The sequence below is a fragment of the Myxine glutinosa genome, chromosome 8 (assembly GCF_964187855.1).
Source record: "Myxine glutinosa chromosome 8, kmMyxGlut1.1, whole genome shotgun sequence".
Taxonomy (NCBI): domain Eukaryota; kingdom Metazoa; phylum Chordata; class Myxini; order Myxiniformes; family Myxinidae; genus Myxine; species Myxine glutinosa.
The window spans coordinates 37,388,957-37,408,267 of record NC_136268.1 but is presented as its reverse complement, the minus strand read 5'-3'; the positions used below and the strand labels follow the sequence as shown (position 1 = coordinate 37,408,267).

Here is a 19,311-nt window from a genome sequence, read left to right as displayed (position 1 = left end):
ACACTTACACGAATGGGAGAAATGGCAATGGTAAAGATGGCAGGAGGAGAAGAGTCCAGGCAGACGGTTCAGGCGTTGAGGTCCACGCTCGCGGTTCATGCTCCGGGTTCGAGGCGAAACCCGGCAAACAGCTTCGCGTCTCACCGACCGGCAATAGGGCCTAGAGGGTCTCGGCCTTTTGCCGCAATGCGAGCACACCTCACGTCTCTCTCTCTCTCTCTCGATTCGGCTGGATCACTCCTCTCTTTGTCCACGTTTTGCTCTGCGGTATCTGCTCTCTCTCGTATCTGTTCCCGCCGAATCTCTTCTCTCTCATCTGCTCTTCATGCTCCCTCACTCATCTGCGTAAGCAGTCCCTCGCAGTTGTTTTTATTACTCAAGGCCGCATCAAGCCGCTGGCTCCGATGGCACGCCTACCGGTTCGCTCACCACGATGGCACGCCTACCGGTTCGCTCTACCGGTTCGCTGGTTGGTGGTTAGGGCTTACCGACCACGCCCCTGGCGGGTTGATGACAGGGCCACGCCTCTTCCTCGCGTTCCGCCCCCTTTTTCCCGTCCTTGGCCTCGTGCGTAATGGAGTTCTGGCTGCTGGCAACGACGTACCACAATTTGGAGAGGGAGAGCAAATGGACGGAATGGCACCTATCTTATTTGATTAATGCAACGTAGAGTCAAACTATTGGAAATACAGCCTTACCTGAAACACATAATAATGAAATAACTACTAAGAGGGCTTATAGGTCGCTACGTGTTGTTCATGGACTAACTAGGGGACGACCTTTGATCTGAACAACGAAATGGAGGTACTTACAAAGAGAATTATTTACAAAGGGTATATTTACAACAATTTACAAGTGCAGGGTTCTCAAAACCCCAACACAGCACCCTCATTCCTCCAAGCACGTCCCGGGCCGACAAACCTTTAACTTAATGTGACACTCACATGTAGTTACCCTCTACTATTAACCTTACCCTGAGTGCGACAGTTTTAAACACAATTAAGTATGTCCCCCTGCTACGTTGCATCCTACCTAACAGACACTCACCGACAGGATAACCGAATCACGGAATTAATTCGCAAACTACACATAAAGCCGGTGGAGAGCATTATTTACAAGACACTATTTGTATTTACATGGCAAACCCAGGACCTGTCATTTTGGGAAACAAAATGAATCCTGCGGGGCGGAGGAAAAACATGCACTGCACTGCACCGATACACCACCCTCACATGCCCGGGGATGCAGAATTGATATTGCAATGCATCCCCGAGCATGCAAGCACCAAAAACACCAAAGCACCAATCAGCACCAATAAACACCAGAAAAACCACACAAAGCACCATCCAGTGCTCATTGCACATATTTCAAATAACAAGCAAACAAACGGTTGTCCGGTTCTTCTTATTTCTGCTCCCTCTGCTGGCTGATGTTCCTCGTTCTCTTGATGTTGACTCTCGTGGCTTGCTGCCTATTTGCACATAATAATAAAAAAAACACAAAATGCGTCCATTTTTATTTGGGGCCCACAGGGGCCAACTATGGGTGGTCCACCTGTAGGGCAAAAGGGGCCACCTCACCATGGTCCGCAAGCCAACACTTCCCTGGCCATCATGGCCGGTCCCAGCAGAGGGGCCAGGCCCCAACACGTGGGGTCCATATGGGTGTGGTGCTTAGCCACAAACGTGTGGTCCATAAGGTGGTGTTAAGCCGCAAGTCGTGCGGTCCATAAGGTGGTGTACCGATCCAGGCAGGCTGCGCAGCGGCGGCTCGGGCACACAGATGCGGCTCCCGCACGCTTTCCCCTCAGTGCCCAGAGAGCACGGTCCATAGGTGGGGAGGAAGACAAAGCAGAGTCAGCGATGGGTAAGGGCGCAAGAGTACACATTAAAACAAGGCAATGCAGAGTGAGGTGCGCATGGAGAGCGAGCGGAGAAAGCCCGTCCCTAACGTACGTCACCCCCCCTGTCACCTACTCTACCCTTGCCCCTCACCTCGTATTTACAAAATTTACAACTTTACAGATTCGTCACTACCCGTCCTGTCTTCCCCATATCTCACCTTAAAGCAAATTCGTCCCCACTCCCAATTTCTTATTACTCCCATCTAAAACAAATTTGCCACCACCCAATTCATCATCAATCCCTCTTAAGGAGGAAGAGATGGAATACCAGCACAATGTCACCCCCACATCATGATGCGTCTTACACTCCAAAACATTTGCGCAAAAAGAACCATGGCATGGTGTGGAGCCCTGTCATCACCTCAGGTGAGTGGATGTAGATGGTGCGAGGAGATTTCAATCCTAACTATCCTCTAAATGTCTTTAACACTTTTACTCTACCCACGGTCTTTCCCTGCAAAACCATTGGCCACTTTACTCTATGCGGTTCTAAAAACCAAACTCCCATTGACCATCTGTGGTGCTCACCAATTTGGGGTCTCACTCCCCCGATTCAACTCCCTGTGCCTTTGCACAATTTCAGGACTGGGTCGTGTGGCGCTCCCAGCAGGTCCGCTCACCTGCACACCTCCGCCACTGTAGTTGCCTCCGAGCTTACCTGCTCCTTTCCCTAACCTATCTACCTGGGGAAGGCCCTCTGGCGCTCTCCCCACTCGGTGCCCTCTCTGGCACTGGGCTACCCGGGTCCGTCCTCCGGATCCTCGGGCCCCACTGAACAACTCTACTGGCTCCCAGAGCCCACCTGCGGCCTCACCTGGCCGACATCCTCACAGTGGCGGAGTGCCCATTTAACCATACACACTAACAGGCCACACGCCCAGCCATTTCCACTCACTAATGCACCCGTCCAACACTTCATTCTGCCGCACGCACCACAGATGCCAATAAAACCCACTATCTAACTCTTAAACTACCCTCCCCGGGTATTCGTGAAGGGGGTCCACCTTTCCCCCATTGACACCTTCGCACCATGCACCTCCACTCCACATATTCCGCACTACTCACTCCACACCATCCATTCCATACTCCATTTACTCCAGACCAGTTATTCCATTCAACCATTCTCCATACACCTGTTCACTTGCACACCTGTTCACTTGCACACCTGGTGCTCCCTGCGCCCTCCTTCCTCCGGGACCATTCACTCCATACAATGCACAATCACACCCTTTCACAATACTCTGCTCAATACGCTCTCTACACACACACACAATCTCTCACGAGCAATTCCTCATTTCATAACCAGCACTACCGTGCACTTTCATACTAATTCCTCATTTCATCACTCTCACCACAAGCACAACTGCATCATCTAAACTACCTGGTGCCCTTCTAACTTAGTGCATCCCCAGTCATCCCTTACACTATTGCACATACCACGTCATTAACAACCATCTTATCTACCTACGACCCCTACTACAGGTATCATGTCGCTACTTAAATCTCAGTCACCTATGGTCATCTCTAGGTCCCTATACATTTATCCTAACCCGCCCTCGGCGAGCTTGCACTGCCAAACCCCATAAGTCTATAGCTCATGTGCCCGGAGTATTGATGGGATGGATGGCAGAGTTACCATCCCTTTACCCATGTACCATTCGCCAATCAAAGGCATCAAATTTCAACCAAATTCGCCCATCCAATTTTGCCAATCACATCTGCCAATCAATTTACACATCAAATTTTGCCAATCAATTTTCACTGCTGCTATCACCATCACATGTCCACTCACTTGAGCCTCTCGGTGCGTCGTTACATTTTCAAAGCTCGGCTTCGCAAAGCCGAGCGATGAATGCGGGTGGTTTGTCTACCGTGGTTGGGTCCGTCCGGCACTCGGTTCAGGGGAGGAGGTTTACTCGGCCCGAGATTCCAAGGTCCACCTCGGCGTGGAGCCTTTCGGTCTCCCGCCCGATGGCCCAATCTCGCCCGGCCGGAACGCCGCAACCACAAGGGGGCGCCGCCCTGACCCTTCCTACCTCCCCTCGCACCGGGCCGCCCGCTCCGCTTAGCAGAGCGCGGACGTGACCGTGCAGGGCGAGGCCAGGCGCGGATCGCGCACGGCGGTTCTTTTGAAACCGCCGTGATTACAACCCCCGCCGGTTCCCGCAGTACCCGATGCCCGGCACGGACCGAGGGCTCGCGTCGGCTAAACGTCGGTCTAACCGCTGCTCCGTTTAATGTCGATGCCTTACTCGCATGCTCACACGCATACGCGACCCCTTTCACACTCACCAAACCAGGTGTCTCCATACACTTTGTTATTGCACTTTCTCTAACACACCACCCAGGTACACTCATTCCGCTCACAGACTTCGTTACACACCTGACCACCACACACCTTGGCACACTCATCGTTCGCACACTTCAACACACCTCCTCGCGCCCACTCCTCGGTCACATCCTCTGTGACAACCATGGGTGTGCACTCTTTTGCACACCCAATCACGCACTTCAATGTGCCCTCCCGCACCCGCGCCACCACCAACTCACTCTCCGTGTCACTCTCACCACCACACTCTGTCGTGCATCCACTCTCACTCTCGACAGCACACTCACTCGTCGGCACACACGTTTTCCTCACACACACCTCCGTTCCACACCTTTCTCGCGCACCTTCTTGCGCACCCTATCCTGGTACATCCTCCGTACCACTCATGGGGGTGCATTCTTGCACACACCCAATCACCACCGCACACCCCGGCTCACCAATACTCCTCACACTCCCCATAGTCGGACATCCTTGCACACATCCTCTTTCCACACACTCTGCACCAGTCGCACACCTCACCAGGGGCCTTTCACGAATGCCCGGGTCGAGACCAACACCCAAGCTCGCCGAATCTGCCCTCACACCATATACATTTCCGAGCATATCGCCACTCACCTCGGCGCCTCTTCTCCTTCGCTCCTCCTCCGCCACCTGCAAACTCTTTATTTGGTCAGTAAGTACATCATCACGCTGTGAGCACAGACCTTGCACCAATCCCATCACCTCCTCCTTTATCACTTTCTTAGTCTCCCTCCTTCTCTTTTTAATTTCACTTACCCCCTCTTCCACTGCCTCTAGCTTCTGCTTCACCTCCTTTATTTCCTGGTGCGCCCCCTCGATTTCTTCCTCTAAGGCCACCTTGGTCGTTTCTATGTGCGTCCTGACTTCCCGTTCCTTCGTCTCCATTGTCTACCACCTCCTCTAACCTCTTCGTCAGTCCCTCATGTACCGTCTGACATTCCTTCTTTGTCGCTATTAGTTCTTTCTTGATCTCTTTTTGTGTCGCTTTTAACCCCCCGATTATTGCCGTGTTCTTTTCCACCTGCTCCCCTAACTCCTTTTGTCCCACTGTCAGTTGCTCTACTCCCCGCGTCAGGTCTTCTATTCCCCCCTGTAACCTAGCCGTGCTGTTTCCTAACCTCTTTCTCCATGCGCTCCTCACCCCGCTTTACCTCCTCGCGTACCCCCGCGACCTCTTCGCTACTCCGCGCCTTATATCCTCCCCCATCTCTCCCATCTCTTTGGTAGATGCCACCCTCATCTGCTACAATCCCCCTTGTGGGTGTCCAATTTGGTTTCTAACCCGATTTTTACCTCCTCTATCTGATCCCCCATCTGTTTAATTTCCCGGGCGGATTGCTCCCCTATTTCCCTCAATTTGCCTTCCATATTGTTTTCTAACCCCTCTAACCCATTCTTCACCCTTTCCATTTGGTTCTCCTGGGTGGCCATTCTATTTTCCAACTCCGTTAACCCATCCTTCATTTCCCCAATTTGATTACCCACGTCCTCCAATTTGCCTTTGAGCCCCCCTATCTGGCTTCCCATGTCATTTCTCAATTCCCCAATTTGATTTTCTAACTTCCCAATTTGGTTACCCAATTCATTTTTCAATTGCTCACTGGTACCCCTTGCTTCGTCCCTCATTGCTCCAATTTGGCCTCCCAATTTCTCACTCATTCCGCTTTCCATTTCTTCACCCGACTCGACCATAAAGGCCCTTATTTGCTCCATGAATAGGCCCCAGTCCATCGGTGCCGCGGGCGCGGCTGCCGCGACCATGTGCGCGGCGCCATCTTGTGCCCCTCCTGTAACTTCATGCGAGGCACCGCCATCTTGTGCGCCCGCAACCCCCTCTACCGCATTCTCATTGCCTTCCTCCTCTCTCTCTCTCCCAATTCCTCCCTGGGGTCCTGGGTCGATTCTACCCCCTCTTCTACCTCCCCTACCGGCATCCGATCGCCTTGATCATCCATGGCACGACTCAAATTTGGTGGTATTAAATAAAATTTCGGCCGCTCCAAATTTTGACCAAATTTTTAGTTGTTTTAAAAATTTGGTTCGGGCCTCAAATCCCACTCCTGACACCAATTGTTACGGATCCGGGGGACGCCACTCCCGTTAGCATGGGGGGGTTAATCCCCTTGTCCTGTCAAGCTGGCCGTCCGACCGGTCCTGGTACTTGTAATGCTCCTTTGCGGGGTGGGATTGATCAGGGTTATTGGTCCAGGGGTTATCCCGAATACCTTTATCAATCCCTCCGCAAAACAGGGAGACAAGTACCGCTCGAACCACAGACAAGATGGTATTTGCCGAGTGGTTTAGCAATCCGAGGTTCGAGCCGTTATCAGCAGACTAAACCCGATTATAAAGCGGTTGACCAAATCGTGCCACGTATATTCAAATGAAAGAAGGGACGAAAACGATCGAATGAGAAAGAAACCAAAGGTAAAGAAGGAACACAGGTTTATTTATATCTACAAGAGGAAAACGAAAGGGCGAGAATATACAGAAGAAGAAGAAGCAGGACACAGGGCAATTCTTAACTATACAGGCTTAACTTATCCCCAGGACAATACAGACAGAACGAAAACACTTACACGAATGGGAGAAATGGCAATGGTAAAGATGGCAGGAGAAGAGTCCAGGCAGATGGTTCGGGAGGAAGGTCCGGGGCAGATGGTTCAGGCGTTGAGGTCCACGCTCGCGGTTAATGCTCCGGGCTCGAGGCGAAACCCGGCAAACAGCTTCGCGTCTCACCGACCGGCAATAGGGCCTAGAGGGTCTCGGCCTATTGCCGCAATGCGAGCACCCCCTCACGTCTCTCTCTCTCTCGGTTCGGCTGGATCACTCCTCTCTTTGTCCTCGTTTTGCTCTGCCGTATCTGCTCTCTCGTATCTGTTCCCGCCGAATCTCTTCTCTCTCATCTGCTCTTCGTGCTCCCTCACCCATCTGCGTAAGCAGTCCCTCGCAGTTGTTTTTATTACTCGAGGCCGTATCAAGCCACGGGCTCCGATGGCACGCCTATCGGTTCGCTCACCGCGGTGCTGGTTGGTGGTTAGTGTTACGTGGTCCTCCCGGTAACTACCTGGTCTTGGTGACCCCCAGACCGTGGGAGGACCCCGCCAGAAAGATCTCTGATTTATACGCTTTCGTAGCGCAATCAATATGACAGACACAATAATTCAAGTCAATAAGAAACCCCACACCAAGGATCCGGATTACTCAATAATATATTCCCCAATCAATCAACCACCATCAACAATCAATCACCAATTTTACTAAGATGGCCATCTCATATATTTCCCCCCTTTCCCCACTCACGACCCCTCAATGGTCACTGTCCCTCACAATGTCTCTGGGCCCCTCCAGACCAAGGTGAAGGTCGACTTCTCCGCACACGGGCGGTTGAACGAACCCCTGGCTGACGTGCTCCAAACGTGCACGTCGCGTACCGGGAACAGCTGCTGCAGCGCACACCTCCTTGCAAAGCAAAGCGGGCAAAGCAAAGCGCGGCTCGCAAAGCACGCGAGGCCCAAGGTGCGACCCGTACGCGTCCTTGTCGGCGTGGAGGCGAACTGTGCCGGACGCTTGGTTCCGTGCACGAACCCACGGCAACTTGACGTGTAACCGGTAATTACCCCGCACAGGTAACTCCTCTCGCCAGACGGGCTTTCAAACGCAGCGTTCCCCACGCTGCTCAATATCGACACCGCTCGCGTCGGAGCTGGGCGATGAGAAGAAGATGGCCGCTTCTCCCGGACCTTGTCTTCTCCTTTTCTTCCGGTTCACCATCCCGTTTCCGGTCTCCTGTTATCCAGAGCGCCTCTAACCATTTAACCACAACAACCTTTAATAGAAAAAACATTAATAAGCAATGACCTGAATAGTAATTCACATAAATTCACATAAATCCGTAACAGTTAGGGCTTACCGACCACGCCCCTGGCGGGTTGATGACAGGGCCACGCCTCTTCCTCGCATTTCGCCCCCTTTTTCCCGTCCTTGGCCTCGTGCGTAATGGAGTTCTGGCTGCTGGTAACGACGTAGCACAATTTGGAGAGGGAGAGCAAATGGAAGGAATGGGGCCTATCTTATTTGATTAATGCATAATGCAACGTCGAGTCAAGCTATTGGAAACACAGCCTTACCTGAAACACACAATAATGAAATAACTATGAAGAGGGCTTATGGTTCGCTACGTGTTGTCCATGGACTAACTAGGGGACGACCTTTGATCTTAACAACGAAATGGAGGTATTTACAAAGATAATTATTTACAAAGGGTATATTTACAACAATTTACTAAGTGCAGGGTTCTCAAAACCCCAACCTATATACATATATATATCTACCCTTTTTTGTATACCAAGTCGAGGCTCGTGTAAGAGCTAACACATGGAACATATAATAAAGGGAGCGGAAGACAAGAGGGGGAGAAAGAGGGCAGCACACAAGCACAACAACAGCAGAGAACGGGGACATCAGGAGATCAGGAGATCTGTGGAAGGGAGAGGGCTGGGGTGGGGCACATGGGATAAGCAAGATGGACACTCCAAGGACATTCAGGAAAGAAAACGGAATTTGAAGGAGGTGGGTTTGGGGTGGATTAATGGGGGTGGAAAATATTAAGGTTTTGGATGGGGAAGATAAGTGATGGTGGTGGACAGCTGTTTTGAAGACAGAGGGAGTGTGATTGAAGAGAGTGTGGGAGTTTGTTCCAGAGGCAGGATGTCGATGGAGTCGTCACTGTTAGGAGGACGGTAAACACAAACCCGAACAATAGGTGGGAGCGCAGGGGAAGGCACAGCCAGAGTTACTCCTGGGGTTTCGGAGGTGCAAGATCAATCAGTAATAAATTGAGTTCTTGATGTAAAGAGCAACTCTGCCACCGGGGCTTGATCCAGGCCTGTCAAATTGAAGGGGACAATAACCAGGAGGAGACATTAAGGAGTCAGGTACATCCTTTGGGAGGAAGGATTCTGTTAAACAGATGATGTCTGGTTTATTGGAAGCGGCCTGGATTGAGAGATCTGTCAGGTTATAGCGGAGACCTGGGATTGTTGAGGTTTTGCATCTGCAATTTTGCACCACCAACTCCCTTTGGATTATCTTTTGTGGATTCTTCAGGAACGAGAAAGGTTTCAGCAGTCATTTCTTCTAACATATTATTGACCTTTTAAGACGTCTATTTAGTTGTAACATCATTGGATGTCATTTTTCACTTGTCTTGAGCCATAAAATCACAAAATGTATTGACATCAGTCCAATTAGAAAGTTGGGACATTTTGTTTTTAAACAGTGATATCCTAATTACAATATACAGTATAAACAACAACAAAACAGATATCCTAATTTTGTCTTTTTTTGTGATTTGACCAGACTCAGTGGTGTAATGTTAGATCATCCACTGGGAGTCTGGTAGGTCGATGGTTCAAAACCCGGCCGAGTCATAACCAAAGACTTAACATGGAACGTGCTGCTTCCTTGCTTGACATTCAGCATTTAAAAGGATAAGAGTATGGACAATCCCAATAGGTTGGCATCCATGGAGAAGAGGAAATTCCTCCTTTAGAAATGCTCCACTGAGTGTGGCCTGAAAGGCTGCACCATTGTTGTAACGTCGCTGATACCCAGAGTTCCCTGGAAAGTGACAGCCCTTACCCTAAGTTCAGTGGGTGTTTGTCTCATCTAACTGTCCTGTGTTGTGTCTCTTGTATTCGCCTGTATGTCCACTTGTGTGAGATGTGCGTGGCAGCTGCACTACAAGCCTTAGATCCTGTCCAAAAATAATAAAAAACAACAATACCTCTGAATTTATCTCAAGTCATTTATCAAACATGCATAATTTACCAATATGTTTTTTTTTTGATAAACAGGGTTTCTGAATAATTTTCTCGATCCAGAAAAATGCAGCAGCTAGTGCTTTTTTTTTTGCTTTTTTTTTTTCCCACCTGTTTACACTGGGGAGGGAATGAGAGAGAGAGAGAGAGAGAGACGGACACACAGACAGAAGAGGCCATCTTTTGATTTGTGCAATGCCACATTGGTGTAGTATTCAAGTGTTGCTTTGTTAATAGAATTCAACTTTGGCCAATACTTCACCAACTGCCAATTAGTGAGTTTGAGATTGAAGTACCTTGTATGCGACACCCTTGTTGTGCCAACTTACCAGAATACATGTATTCATACATCTCACGGCAGGTCAGGTTCTGTTTCACGTCTGTTTTAAATCCTAGTGCAGTGAAACATTGCATCAGGTTACGGGCATCCTTCACTGTTCCACTTCTCTTGTTCATACCTGAATAAACAAGCATGGAATAGCATTAGCTTTACAGCAGAATTTGAAATTGAATAGAGGAAGGAAGATCAAGAAAGACAAATATAAAAGTTATTGCCATTTAATTATTGCAGTTTTTTTATTTTATCTGGATATTGCCTTTACAATCCAAGTCATTTGGGAAGTCATAAAGATAGAGGGTGGGGGGAAGCAGGCAAAAACTAAGCAATAAAATTAATGCAGCTACTTTTAAACTTGAATATTAAACTACTTCATCACAAAGGAGATAAGCAGCACTTCCATTATACCCGCCAGACTCCAAGTAACATCTCTAATGTAGAAGACTTATGCCTACCAGTTTTGCGAAGAAAGTTCTCGTTGTTAATTAGCACGAAAAGAGGTTTTTCTGGGAAGGTTTTCTTGTCCAAGTTGTAGGCCAAACTTTCAGCTTCATCCATCGCTTCCTTTGGTGTTGATACGCTGAGCACAGCAATCAAAAAAGAAGTTTCCACAATTGCAATGCTAAAAACAAAAATACTGTAAATAGGTAACATTAAACCATCATCAAAATAAATAATAGTATCAAAGCTGGCATCCAAATAATCATGTTACCCTTGAGAAAATAAATCTGAAGAAAGACATTTTCATGCAAAGAAGTCACCAAAGAGGTATTTCATTATAAAGAAGCAGATCATTTCCATGTTAACTACAAATTTAATGACTTATGATCCCATTCATACACCACCTTGGATTGGTTCGTGGAAACAACAAAGGTCGAGCTTTCCTATTGGGAAAGGCATCAAGCTGATCACTCTGATCTTCATGAGAGTGCATTGTTGAACTGTCCCCTTGTCCAGTATCACTGTCAGCCATCTCCCTGAACAAGACAATACAACAATGTTTTTTTATAACAATTAACCAGACTAGGTAGCGTAATGGTTAGAGTGTCCGTAGTAGGAGTCTGGGAGATCAGCTTGTAGGAATATGGGAGGTCGGCGGTTTGAACCCGACACTGGCAGAGTCATACCAAAGATGATAAAACAGTACATGCTGCATCCTTGCTTGACACAAGGCAGCTAAGAAGGACAGAGCACAGACAACCATATGCTGGCAAGGGAATTGTGTAAATCTAAGCAAACAAGTAAAACACATTTCCAATACAAACCTGGGGTTTTGCATAGAATGAAAAATGATGTTGACAAGCTCAATCTTTATTTCAAAGCTGGAGAGATGGATCACAGGCATCAGGTAACTTATTATTGGTAGCCATGGTTGGCATTTTTAATAAAAACATTTTTGATGTCATACATTAATTCTACTTTGCATATAGTTTGCAAATTAACGAAACAATAAAAAATTGCAAAATCTTCTTTGATTGGAGCTTTTTGGACATGGAAAACGACAGCACCTTCCATTCACGTGAGTAATTTAGTCATAGCTTCGGAAAAACTCTGTACCATAATCAAGAAACGAAGTGGGCCAGTACACTTGTAAGTGTATTGTTGAGAATAAACCATACAGATTTGTGAATGTGAAATTCAGTCATCAGCATTACTGTAACATTTGTATGACCTGCAAAATATGAGTCAAAGTCTTTTACATGAATAAATGCATTGACAAGTGCAAGAAGTATTTCTCTAATCAATAGTTTTGTTTTTTTTAACTTGTTTACTTAAACCGGGTAATGCGTTATTACATTATACAGACCACACACATATATGAATGGATGGCTATTAGTGCTGTACCCAAAATGAGGCCCGACCCGAAAAAGGGAGGATAATTCTCGCAAGACAATGATTTTTCATCCATCACTTCCTTTGGTGTTGACATGCTGAATACAGCAATCACAAAAAATAAGTTTCTACAATACAACTCAAAATTTGCATCTGATATCGTGAGGCGATTGACGATGGGGAATTTGTCTGACGAAGACGAGGGTCCGCCATCGATAGTTTATCAAGCTAAGAAAAGGTTTATCAAGCTAAATTAACGGAAGGACAATGGGTGTGGGGAGGAATGAGGGGCCTTAGCAGGAGAGTAGCGATGAGTCAGGACTCGCACAAAGTGCTTAAAACCTTCACTAGCCCAGAAGAGCATCATGGCACGCTACCGGTTATAGTTTCGGCCTCTGATGGCACCAAGCCTTGGAAATTCAACAACCATATAAAATGGCAACATCTATATAATAATACCGTAAGGACTCGACTTTGTTATCCCTTTTACGCCGCACCCAGTGACCCGATGCCCACGGCACTAATGGATTTACCATCTACGAACCGCGCTCTTTGTTTATCACGTACAGCCACACACGAAAAATCTGAATTAGTCGACTTTGGGGCCCAAAAGCATCCGATTAACGGCCGATACGACGCCATCGTATTGGCGTCTGCTGGGCGAAGGCGATGCGAGCCGTCCGCTGATTGGACAGTCGAGTGGTGTGAACCAAATGGTCTTTTTATTCCCTTGAACATTTTAAATTAGGATATATAAGGAAACGTCTTTATCGTCATTTTAATAAAGTTAAATGGAGTGACGTTTTGGAAACGTTTTTTGAAGTTGGAGTTTTTTCGAATCGAAGTGAAGAAATTTTTGAAGTTTTGATTTTGGAAACGTTAAATGGAGAAACAGTTTCACAGGAAGAGAATGCGATGCGATGAAGAAGAATCCATCTTTATTTTATTTTTTTGAACCACAAAAGATTGAAGCTCCACGAAGTCAAGAATGTAAAACTACGTGAATGTAATAAAATAAAAATGTACATAAACGACACAGTTCTATGAAACAGTTTCACAGGAAGAGAATGCAATGCGATGCGATGAAGAAGAATCCATCTTTATTTTATTTTTTTGCACCACAAAAGATTGAAGCTCCACAAAGTCAAGAATGTGAAACTACGTGAATGTAATAAAATAAAAATATACATAAACGACACAGTTCTATGGAATTTTAAATCGATTCATTTTCACATGAAGAAAATGAGGCGCAGATGAAGAAGATGACTGCATCACCGGAATTCACCTCAGGTTTTTGGCGTATCTTTCAAGTTGTCGTGATTTTGTGAAAATCCTGAATATTCCTTTGGTTTTGTCGACACGTTTTGTTGAGAAGACGATCAACAAAACATTTTCCTTTTTGATTGACAGGTTACAAATGTGTTCTTGAATAGCCGAAATGTCGCGTTTTTTAATTCAAGTTGAATAGGTCTTGAGGCCTTTATTAATAATCTATATAATAATACCGTAAGGACTCGACTTTGCTATCCCTTTTACGCCGCACCCAGTGACCTGATGCCCACGGCACTAATGGATTTACGATCTACGAACGTTATTTTCGCGATCTACGAACGATCTACGAACGATCTACGAACGAACGCAAAATTTTCGCGCTCTTTGTTTATCACCTACAGCAGGGTGGAGCTTATTTTTTAACGTTTGAAATATGATCTTCTTACCCTCCCAATATGTTCGTATATATGAAATAAAAATGCAGGCAAAATATGTGCACAATTGAACAATATGTAGGGGTAGCTCAATGATGGTAAAGTTTCTGATACCCCAAAGCTGCGGCCGCCCTTTTATTTCGCATACTACTGATAATAGATTAATTCTGTTGATAAATTAAGAACCCAATTTTAACTACTAAGTAAATTGACACTCTCTCCTATCATCATACACACAACATGCAATCATTGTGGTAAAATTAATTACTGGGAACACAGATAAAACCTTTAAATTATAAAACTCTGTGCTCCATTAAATAAATAATTACAGTAGTAATATGTACATTGTACATACACACAATATCTGTTATAATAAAAGAGTAAAATGTTCGTTGAGCTAGAGTCTGCTAGACAATAAATGCTAAAATGAGATGTAGCGCTGACCTGGGAACGCTTATCACCATAGTATCTAAAAGTAAACTGTACATAGGTGTATCACAGAACACTATTTGAAAATAAAAACTAAGTTATCACTGGCTTTGCAGAGGATCACAGACACAATGGGTGTATAAACATGGTATAATATTATCACAGATTATAGAAGCATAATCATTGTGGTTCAACTGGTTCATATCTATTATCCAACCAATCATCCGAATCCCATTGTTTTTCTGATAAATTGATAATGCAAATTTTCCATGAATTTATATTCCAGACATGTTCAGACTTGTTTACCGTTTGGACTCAATGGACTGACTATGCTGACTAAGCAACAGCTGCAACACTTGCAGCAGTATGTTTGTGTAATTGCTTGAGGCATTGTGCTCACTGCTCAGTTATTAATAGAACTGTTTGAATTTTCTTGATTCTTAATTTCTTAATGCTATGTTCTACTTCTTTCAGATTCATATCTGATTGAAAATGTCATCTGTGGAAAAAGCAACAAGATCTCAAACCAAGTTGTATCTCCTTGGCGACTCTGTGACTGAATTAAGTGGCAGCAAGTTGCCATCATTGCGTATGGCTCTTGGATTCTTCCTACATCACCATCTCGATCTGAAGGAGACCGTAAGACAATCGTCGGATGTTACCATCACGGAAATAGCTAACTTTTGGAAGAAAGCTAGAATCCCGATGAGAGCTCATCAAAACTGCCAAACCAAGCTTGAGCAGACATTTGAAGAATGGCGTCTTCTGAAAAAGAACAAAGCGCGAACGTCACCAACTCAACTCGCGAGAGAGTCGGCTTTTGTTTCCAGGCTTGAAGACCTTTTTGATGTCGCTCATGCTGATGCTCTGACCAATACGTCAGTATTACAAGAAGACAAGGATTTCTTGTTAGCCCAGTGAGAAAAGGGAAGAAGGGGGTCGCTGGCTGGAGTAGATGTAAAGCTTGCTGCGAAGGAGAAAACGGCGTCCAAAAGAGAGGAGGAAATGCTTGCCAGGCGACAGTGAATGGAGCAAATGAAACAGTTAGCAGCTTCTACAGCTGAACTGATTTCATCTGGTTCTGAATCTGAAAACAGCTCAGCAGAAGATAGTGAAAAGATGGAAACTGGGGACAATGCAAGTGAGGGAGCTGCTGGAGGCATCACATTTCAGACACAAAAAAGAAAGAGGGGGCGAAAAACTCGTTACTGAAGAACTCGCAGCCGCTCTAGATCGCACAAAAGTGTCAGACCGCAAAGCCGTTTTTGTTATAGCAGAAACTGCCAAAAGCTTGGGACAGAACATTGATGAACTTGCTCTAAACAGAGACTCAATTCGCCGACAAAGAGTACAACACCGAGTCCAGAGATCTGCAAATATAAAGGCGGAGTTTCAGGGTAGCGTTCCCCTTGTTGTTCACTGGGACGGCAAACTGATCCTTGATCTAATTGGAAAAGAGAAGGTTGATCGCCTGCCAGTATTGGTTTCAGGGAAAGGAGTTTCTCAGCTACTCACAGTTGCCAAGCTTCCATCTGGAACAGGCGAGGCTCAGGCTGCTGCTGTCTTTGGAGCCATTGAAGACTGGGGCATAGCCGACAGCATCCGAGCTATGTGTTTTGACATGACCAGCTCAAACACTGGTCGGATCGCTGGTGCCTGTGTCCTCCTAGAGCAGAAGCTTGAGAAGGAGCTCTTGTCACTAGCTTGCAGGCATCACATTATGGAATTGATAATTGGTGCAGTGTTCCAAGTGTGTATGGGATTGGGAGCCAAATCTTCTCCCGAGGTTCCACTCTTCAAACGCTTCCAGGAATACTGGGGATTCATAGACACGGCCAAGTATGAACCAGGGATTGCAGCTGATGACGTGGCAAGTCTAGTGCAAGACATAAAGCAAGGCACTATCGATTACGCCAACAAGCATCTTGAACAGAGTCAGCCGAGAGATGATTATAAAGAATTCTTGGAACTTGTGATTGTCTTTCTCGGTGCTGCTCCTGCCAGAGGAGTGCGATTCATGTCACCCGGAGCAATGCACCACGCCCGCTGGATGTCCAAAGTAATATACTGTCTCAAGATCTGGATGTTCAAGGCTCAATTCAAACTGACTCCTGCAGAAAAGAGAGGATTACGTGATGTGTGTGTATTCACAGTACGTGTCTACCTGACAGCCTGGATCTCTGCACCTCAAGCATCAGGTGCTCCTTACAGTGACCTGCTGCTGCTGAAGTCACTGCTTGAATACTCATCAATCCATCCAGCCATCTCAAAGTCAACATCACGCAAGTTTTCCAATCACGTGTGGTACTTGTCACAGGAACTTGTTAGCTAGGCTTTCTTCGACAGTCGGGTCAGTTCGTCAACCAAGAGACTGATGGTGAGTGCCATGAAGAATGAAGAAGACCAAGATCAGGATCATTCCAAGCGAATCACTGTTGCTCTTGATTCATTCAAGGACAAGAACTTGGAAGATTTCGTCACAGCAAGGTCAATGAAACTTCTGCGAATGATGGAACTTCCAGATGGATTTCTCGCGGTTGATCCGGACTTGTGGGATGACAGAGACGACTACAAGCAGGCTGCAGAAACAGTCAACTCTCGAAAAGTTGTCAATGACTACGCTGAACGTGGAGTGGCACTAATTCAGGAGTACAGTGGGTTGATAACCCGCGATGAAACTCAGCTGCAATTCCTGCTGCAAGTTGTCGAGGACCATCGCAGAATGTACCCTGATAGCAGAAAACATACACTGTCCGGGATGCCATGAAAATAATAAATTTGGGGTTTGCTGGACATTGTCAGACTGATACTATGAACTCTGTCAGAAACTGAACAAAGAATTCACTATTAACGTGTTCAAAAATAAATACTGTGTTCAAGTGTGTTGTTTAAAATAAATTAAGATATAGTCTGATATACTCGTAATTCGTTGAATTTTTATAATTTTCATAATCTTTGAGGCCCTTGAGCTACCCCTACACATAAAAATTTAGTGCTCCAACTTTTTATACAGTGTTTCTATATTATATGGAACAGATTAAGGGGGTAAGACTTGCAAAAATAAAAATTTAGTTTTTTAAAATTTTTTAAGCTCCACCCTAACCTACAGCCATACTCCAAAAATCTGAATTAGCCGATGTTGGGGCCCAAAAGCATCCGATTAACGGCCGATACGACGCCATCTTACGACTCCATCGTATTGGCGTCTGCTGGGCGAAGGCGCACCAAGGCTTCAGCTTCTGAAAGCTTAAAACAAAGTGTACTTCGCCGAGTGACGAAACGTATGCGTAGGCCTAGGCACTACCTATCCAGTTGTTGTGTTTCCGTTGTGGCCATGATCTCAACAAATGGCGTAGGCCATGTGGCGTTGGGTAGGTCATGATCAGCCCCCCCCCCCCCTTTCGTTTCACCAACTCCTGCATCTGCCACCGTTCCTGATTTTTGAACGGCCTCGTATGCCATGCTTCGTCAACATTGGGTCGTTTTTAAATGATTTGAAGGATTAACCTAAGCACCGTGAATAGAGCAGTTTATTGTTCCTCAAAGACTGGCTGCTACGTGCTAGCCAGTGTGTAAGTTGACTCAATATGATGGTAACTTTGCAATTCCTGCGTTGTCTCTGAATCAGCTGGCTGAGTCATATTGGCGCTGGGTAGGTCATGATGGCCCCCCCCCCCCCTTTCGTTTCACCAACTCCTGCATCTGCCACCGTTCATGATTATCAAAGTAGGCTTTACCCTGTTCACGATAAGGTAGAAATCAGAGTTGTATACAAAGAGATAAAAGGATGCCATTGACTTCGAGACGGTACGTGATATTTTCAAAAGTATATCGTAGCGTTGTCATTTCAGTTGATTGCAATAAATACGTTGTTCATATACGCACTCTTCATTCTCATCTTTCTTCCTAACTCTTACTCGGACAAGCAAATCCCCTATGCCATCCATAATGGTACACTCTATCCATACACCACATCCTCCCTTCCGTGGATGTTCCACAGGTTTCGGCTAGTTGATAAAATATTTCGGAGATGAGTGGTGCCAAAAAGCTCAGATCAGGTGACCTATTTAATTGACTGTGAATTGGTAGTCCAACGGGAACCAGTTTTGAGAGCTGCTCGTTCTGGCGGTGTTCAAATCTTGTGATCCCTAGGTCTCCGAAGGAAAGCTGAGGAGTCGTTTACGGGATCGATTCCTTTACTGAAATTGATGACATGAAGAGCCATTTAGCTGATGTGGGATTGTTGATGTCTCACCACTGTTAGGGATGGGGTCAAGGTCAAAACCACATTGGTGGTTGTGACCTTTAGCAACCCTGTCTTACCTCCCAATGGGTTCTGGGTTATCAGGCCTTCACTGTACATGAATATATCCCTTCCCTTGTCAGAAAGATGTAACAAGTGCCAAATTTTGGGCATACTGATCCAGCTTGGAGGGGCAAACAACACAGCAGCAAATGTAATGGAGATCACGGATATGGAAGCTGCACCAGTACTAAAATGTACCAACTCGGGTGGGGATCACAGTGCAGCCTTTAGAGGATGGTAGACTGATACTAAGGTTCAGGCATATCAAAATGAGAGTGTAATCACTGATGTAGACTGAAAATTACCAAAATGGAGTTCATCAGTTTTATCACCAAGTAGTAAATTGTGCAGCCCAAGCAAAAAAGGAGATCGGAGAAAATAAACATAATTTCCTCTGCAGCCATCAAACACCTTGGTTAGTAGGGCATTTCTTTCATGGAGATTTATTTCAACCTTCCATGGAGGTTGGTAGGGCATAAAATATTCAGTAAGTCAGGTAATAAAATCAGTGGGTGGATCCTAAACAGTCTGAGGAATCCTTTGTGGAATAATGAGTTATACAATGCAATGCAAAAAAGTTTATCTGCCAATGGGTCTGAATTTATAAGGTTTATCAGTGATCTTT

General features: G+C 45.9%; 1 protein-coding gene across 4 annotated transcripts in view; it reads right to left on the bottom strand.

Annotated features, from left to right (window-relative positions):
• CASP3 (caspase 3) overlaps positions 1 to 19,311 on the bottom strand; it is a 57,263-nt gene that overhangs the window by 18,647 nt on the left and 19,305 nt on the right. For all 4 annotated transcript variants that reach the window (XM_068124362.2, XM_078783194.1, XM_068124360.2 and 1 more), the window contains 3 exons: positions 11,258 to 11,389; positions 10,868 to 10,992; positions 10,405 to 10,533 (listed from right to left, as the gene is read on the bottom strand). In XM_068124362.2, coding sequence (XP_067980463.2) covers positions 10,405 to 10,533; positions 10,868 to 10,992; positions 11,258 to 11,385 — 382 coding nt within the window. In that variant the 5' untranslated portion in view covers positions 11,386 to 11,389. The remainder of the gene's footprint in view (positions 1 to 10,404; positions 10,534 to 10,867; positions 10,993 to 11,257; positions 11,390 to 19,311) is intronic.